The following is a 6,595-nucleotide window of genomic DNA, read 5'->3' as shown; positions in this document are numbered from 1 at the left end:
TCAAAATGAATTAATGAATGCAGAAGTTATAACACACTTCCTGTTTCCCTTTTCTCGCCATAAATTCGTCTCCTCGCCACAGCCTAACCGTTTGAGATATCAAAAAGTTGCTCGCAATTTAGCATCCTCAGTGTCTTGACTTCATGCTGACCGAGTTTGGTGCTGATCGGGTGAATCGTCTAGGAGGAGTATCGCAAATTCCAGAGCATGCGTTTTCCGAACAACCCATAATAGCTCACTTCCTGTTGGGCTGACACATAACTTAGAGCACGAAAGTTGTTCAGCCCCATGAGCTCTATATGTGTACCGAGTTTCATACATGTGCGTGCAAGTGTGTTTGATTTATAGACCATGTTTTCAGACCCCACTTTAGGGGGCTCTGTCGAGCCCCCCTGCCACGCCCAGGTACCAGCCTCAGCCCAGCCCTGATGGCCGCAGGTTCCGATGTGTGTGCAAAGTTTCAAGAGTTTTCGAGCATGATAAGGGCCCCGAAAGTGCCCGAATAGTCGAAAAAGCTAAATTGTCCTTAGAAGAACAATAGGGCTCTGCGCCCTTTCAGGGCTTGGGCCCTAATAATAAAAACAGTCTAAGATAATTAATCAATATGCTAACGAGAATAGATAAGTTTTGACCAGAGACTTAAAAACAGAGAGGTTGGGAGCAGTTCTGATCTCCAGAGGCATGGTGTTCCACAGACGAGGCCCTGCCATCGCAAAAGCACGCTCCCCTCTACGCTTAAGTCTGACACGAGGGACTACCAGCAGCGGTCGTGGGATCTGAGACTTCTGGACGGAATGTACGGATGAATAAGTTCAGAGAGATAAACCGGTGCTAGGTTCTCTAAAGATTTGAAGACGAAGAGAAGAATTTTGAAATCTATTCTCTGCCGGACTGGTAACCAATGTAAAGATACAATGTAAAGATACAATGTTATATATCAGTAACAATGTAAACCAATTTTATTATACAATGTTATCAGTAATGTCGTTTAATGAGTTTGTATGCCCATATAATTTTAAGATATTTAGGTTAAGCTTATTTGGCTTGCTGTCTACTGATAAGGGGCTCGATGAAGCAACTTCAACTCGAGCTCTGATATACCCCCACAGTGACTAAAAGATTATGTAGGGCAAGGTAGTTTGGGGAGGTGTGGGATGCTGGAACATCTGAGACTGAGGAGAGGTAAGCAGAAGCTGAAGACTCTGGCTGTTGGCTGTTGATTGGAAGATTAGATGGGCTCGCTCCTCCCTAAGTTACGTTTAAAACTTCACAAACGAAGCGAGCTAAAGGCTAGAAATCCAAACTCTATCAGTTGACAGAAACAGAGAAAAAACCTTGGGAGAAACCAGGCTCAAAGTGTTCAGTTCACAAACAATTTCTTTATTTTTTAATACAGTGTGATGCATTATAGAGCATGAGCATGGCAGAATCAAAATCTGCATCAATAGACAGCGATTAACTATTGCAAAACTGCTGTTGAAATTAATACTCTGGTATATACTGAGAGACAGAACAGTCAAAGTCCACTGTGATTCATTCATGTCATCAGAACATATTAATTATTCATATACTTTTAAGTAAACAATACATCCAATGATCATTATAATGTTTTATTTCATGGTTATATCACACACATTTACTCTGGATCAGAAAGGTTAACATAAAAAGGAATGAATAAAACACTGAAGTTAAAGTGAATAGAGTAATAATTATAGACAAAAGTTATCCAATATACTTTATCCAAAACAGTGTTGTTACATGGTTTCTTACAGATCAAAAGATTTACTGCTATTAATTAAAATGAGCCTGTATCATTATGGATTCATCAGATAATATTTTCAAATCACAACACATTAATACAATTTTCATTTATGGCAAAAAGGCTTTGAAAATGTGTGTTGTAACATGCTATAAAGGAAATAATTTCACAAGACATCCTTGTCGTCAGACTTCTTATCTTTCAATTTTCTTCCTTTGTTCTTTTGCTTTTTGTTTTGTATCCTAGGAATGATGGAGCATTGACAGAATTTTGAAATTAGAATTGGTTACATCCAGAAAGTATAGCGAAACAGTTGTATATCTTACCATTTGCCCTTCAGTGATCTCCGTCCTTGCTTCTCATTTGGATCCAAACACACCTTTAACCTCTTTTCCTCTCCTTTTCCTTTTCCCTTTCCCTTTCCTTTTCCCGTTAGTGTCAGTCTAAGTTCAGCAGGGGGGAAATCAGAAAAATCTGACTCAATCAAAACCATTTTAGAGGACATGCATTGTATTATATTGCAAAAATGTATCTGTAGAATAAACTATGTATAAACACTATATATCATGTAACAGTCAGAAGATGCCTACTTACATAATCTCGGTCTTTGAGCAGGAGGCACTTGGTGGGAACAATTCAACTTGATGAATGTATCGAGGCTTCACTGCTTTCAGGAGTCTGCCTCTGCATAAACACCGCTGTGAAAGTCCCACTCCATGCCCTATGTTTAACAGCAGTAATTACAAGTGTAAGGGCTAATACACACTGACGCTGAAGACTATTTTTCTATTGTTCTAAGTCATTAACAGAAAATCAAGCTAATGCCAAACACATATGCACGCACAAACGCACACAAACACACACACGCACACACACACACGTTTGTTTTTGTGACATATGGGGACATTCCTTATAGGCGTAATGGTTTTTATACTGTACAAACCGTATTTCTATCCCCTTACACTGCCCCTATCACAGAAAACATTCTGCATTTTTACTTTCTAAAAAAAAAGAGTTAAAAAAATAAAAGTATTTTGAAAAGTGGGGACAAGGCCAACGTCCTCATATTTCACCCTCTCCTTGTAATACCTATGTCATACCCATGTCATTATACACATGTGTGTCGTCATATGTCACAAAAACATGCACACTCACACACACACACACAAACACACACACACACACACACACACACACACACACACACACACACACACACACACACACACACACACACACACACACACACACACACACACACACACACACACACACACACACACACACACACACACACACACACACACACACTTTGATGTTATAGTCATAAACTTTCATTAATTAAATTTGAACTCCTGATCTTTTATATGTTTTCATATTTTCTTAATGGATTTTAACTGTGTCTGATTGACCTCAAACTGAAATATATATTTTTTTTGACAACAATTATCTATAAAAAATATATATATATATATTATAAATTAAAAAAGAATATTAAATACAAAGTGAAACTCTAAAGACGTTTTTATTTTTGTACTAAGTAAAAGGCTTTACTAATTGATATGTGTATGTGATTCAAGTAAGATAAAAGACAATAGAAATCGGCTTACCTGCAGAACGTGTAAGACTCACAGCAAACAGCAGAGCACACAGCAGTGTGAGAACAACCTGATTCATGATTCACCTCACAGGCAGCTGCAGTGCAGAGGAATGTTACTTTCTTGTATGGACTTTCCCTTGTAAAGCACACACTTGCTTTCATTTTCCAATCTTCCAATGAAAAGCTCTCAACAATACATCCTACATCCTTAGGGTTAAATTTGACTGGACAGAACAGACATAGCCCTTTTGTTTTTGACATTTGAAAGTCCATGGTATCTACATTTTTGAATGCCTGAAGAATGCGTGGAGAGAAAAAAAAAATATATTATTATTAATGTTGTATATTTCTTCTGGTTTAATAATAAGACTTTATCATTCTATGTAATAGAGAGTGTTGTATTAACAAGGTTTTTCTGGTACTAGTCAAACATTAATGTTCACAACCCTCAAATGAATGATAAAAACATGAGCTTAGCATATGTTTGGTCACGAAGTTTGTAATGTTTGTCTTTTGGAAAGAAACTTTTTCCTTAGGGAGTTCTTTTCATACAGGAAATAAAGAAACTGTGTTGGGTTTAGTTTTTAGTAAGATGGTATTATGTTTGTGCTACAGAAAAAAAGAAAGATCAAATCTGTGGCAAAAATGTGGCATGAAATATTTGATATTACTTTTCTATGACTTCAGATTTTTCACAGGTAGATGATAAAATGCTAATTTTGCAGCTGGAATGAAAGGGAATGTAAAATGTGTCCTGGTGGTCTGATTATTGTATGAATATCATTTATTTATCATTTTCATAAATTGGTTCCAGATAAAAACTCTAATTTATAACTTTCCTTGGTTATATATTAGAAAATTCTTCATCAAATGATTAATGTAATTAATATTTACAGCTTCTGGTGGAACAGTGTATAATACTACATCAGCCAGATTGTTATTAAATCCAGAGATATTACATACTGTATGTGTCACGGACACACCAGTCTCTTCCTCCATTCACACTCAGCAGAAAGTAAGTGGGGGATTTTTTTCTTCTTTAAAATATGTTTGGTTTTTTGCATACAGCCTATCAGTAATCGAAAGGCTCTCCCTCCTTTTGTGGACTTAGATATCCTAGGAAGCTACTCTGGGCTTTTGGTAGTACCTATCAATGTCAACTAAAGCAGGACATTTTCTCCTAAACTCTGGAATAACCTTCCTGATCATGTTCAGACTCACTCTCCCATTTTAAATCTAGATTAAAGATGCATCTCCTTAGTACGGTGGCCACTTGTACTCCAGTTATATCAGATCAAATGTACATGATTATCTTTGATTAAAGGTGCCCTAGAATGATTTGAAACAATTTGTTAAATTGTTCTCTGATATCTACATAGAGGGTATGTGGCTTATTTAAGGGAAAACATTTTCCAGATACAGTTTTACAGGTCCATTTGCAACCCTATAAATTGTCCCTAGATGGTAATGCTCTGTTTTTGCCTTATTTGGAAGAGTCATGAATGTTAATGTTGAGCTCTGCTCTGATTGGCTTTTTTCAGCAGCTCACAGCAGATCAGCTGTTCAGCGAAGCGGCTCGTGAGTCCTGACAGAACACAGACCGACTGAATGACACTTTAAGCAGAACATCTCAAATGGAGATAGATAAAATGCAGCTTACTTGTTTATTGGTGTTTTCAGATCATATGAAAGAGCTCACGAGAAAGAGTTCGTGTTCGTGCGGTTGCCAGATTTCAGTCATTTAAATCACCCAAACAGAGCTTGTCAGTGAAAAGAACACATCTGGTGTTTTACCTAAACATGTCCAATCTGGCTCTCTCTCGTGCACGGATGATCTGAAAACACCAATTAACAAGTAAGCTGCATTTCAGCAATCTTCATTTGAGATGTTCTGCTTAAAGGTCCCGTTCTTCGCGTGTTTTCGAAGCTTTGATTATGTTTACAGTGTGCAATATAACATGAGTTCATGTTTCGCGTGTAAAAAAACACAGTATTTTTCACACAATTTACTTATCTGTACAGCGCTGTTTCCTCTGAACTAAAAACGGCCTGATGATTTCCTTGTTCTATGAACTCCCTCCTTCAGAAACACATAACAAGTTCTGATTAGGCCAGCGTTTCCCGTGTTGTGATTGGACAGCAGCTTAGCGCACTTTTTACCCGGAAAGGTCCCGCCTCTTACCATAACGGGGAGATGCAAGCGCTGAATGCGCGCTCTTCTCCACGTGGGAGAGAAACAAGACCACGCCCCCTATTTTGCGTGTACTTGTGGGCGGAGGGTTAGTCAACAAACGGTTCTAGTGATGTCATTCCTGCAAGGAAGTGCAGGGCTGTAGTCCAAACCGGCCGTTCGCTGTAGGCTTTGAGAGGGAACTTCTGTTAAATAAAATATCTCGCTTGGCATTGAACTTTGAGCTTTATAATTTTACAGGTATTATTTATGCTCTAACAGCAACATTACACACTAACTAAAGTTTGAAAGATGGAATCGCGAAGAACGGGACCTTTAAAGTGTCATTAAGTCTACATTTTAGACTTGTCTTCTGAGCTGTAAACGCCAAACTCTTGCCGGGCCAATCACATCGTGTATAGAATCGGTGGGCTTAACATAATGACGACGTCCGAGTTGCGTTTGCGTGCTCCTAGCAAACACAGAAACTGGCGAACGGCGGTCTTTCGAATCAGCTTTGACTGCGACTCTGGAAGACTTGGAGTTAAGCTTTTCTCTGAGAAAAGAACAAAGAACAGCACTGAAGTTATTCTTAAAAAGGGAAGATGTGTTCGAGTTTTCCTGACCGGATACGGTGAATGTTTAATCTATCAACAAGCTCTGTTTCACCTTCGTTGCTCTTGTTGGTTGTAGCGCTATCCTACCGCGTGCAGAGGGAGTTTGAAAGACAACCGTTTATCCCGCCCCTCGGATTGAGCCCTGCACTCAATGGTGAGTGTCCAGACCAAACATCTTGATGTGGGTCTGGCTTGTCAGGCTAGCCAAAACTGGTACTGCAATCACTTTCCCCTTTCCCCCTCCCCCCTGACTCGAGGTTAACAGATAGGCTGCAGGATCCAGCAGGAGCGTTTGTAGCTGCAGCTGTGGTAACTAGAGCAGATATGGCAACCCAGATGCGGTAGTCCCGAAACACTACTGACTTCGTGATTGGTAGATAGGTAGAGGGTGGAGCTTCAGGCCAAAACACAACATGTCAACATCAACATCAGTTGAGGGCTGCAACAAC

At 39.1% G+C, this 6,595-nt stretch overlaps 1 protein-coding gene across 1 annotated transcript; it reads right to left on the bottom strand.

Annotated features, from left to right (window-relative positions):
• Positions 1–1,359: 1,359 nt before the first annotated feature.
• cxcl20 (chemokine (C-X-C motif) ligand 20) lies at positions 1,360–3,524 on the bottom strand. The gene is made up of 4 exons (XM_067438331.1): positions 3,370–3,524; positions 2,354–2,480; positions 2,086–2,202; positions 1,360–2,001 (listed from the first exon to the last, which is right to left on the bottom strand). The coding sequence occupies exons 1-4, from the start codon at positions 3,434–3,436 to the stop codon at positions 1,926–1,928; spliced, it is 387 nt and encodes a 128-aa protein (XP_067294432.1). The 5' UTR covers positions 3,437–3,524; the 3' UTR covers positions 1,360–1,925.
• Between the last annotated feature and the right edge of the window lie 3,071 nt (positions 3,525–6,595).

This window comes from Pseudorasbora parva, chromosome 3 (genome assembly GCF_024679245.1).
Source record: "Pseudorasbora parva isolate DD20220531a chromosome 3, ASM2467924v1, whole genome shotgun sequence".
Taxonomy (NCBI): Eukaryota; Metazoa; Chordata; class Actinopteri; order Cypriniformes; family Gobionidae; genus Pseudorasbora; species Pseudorasbora parva.
This window is presented reverse-complemented; position numbering and strand designations above follow the sequence as displayed.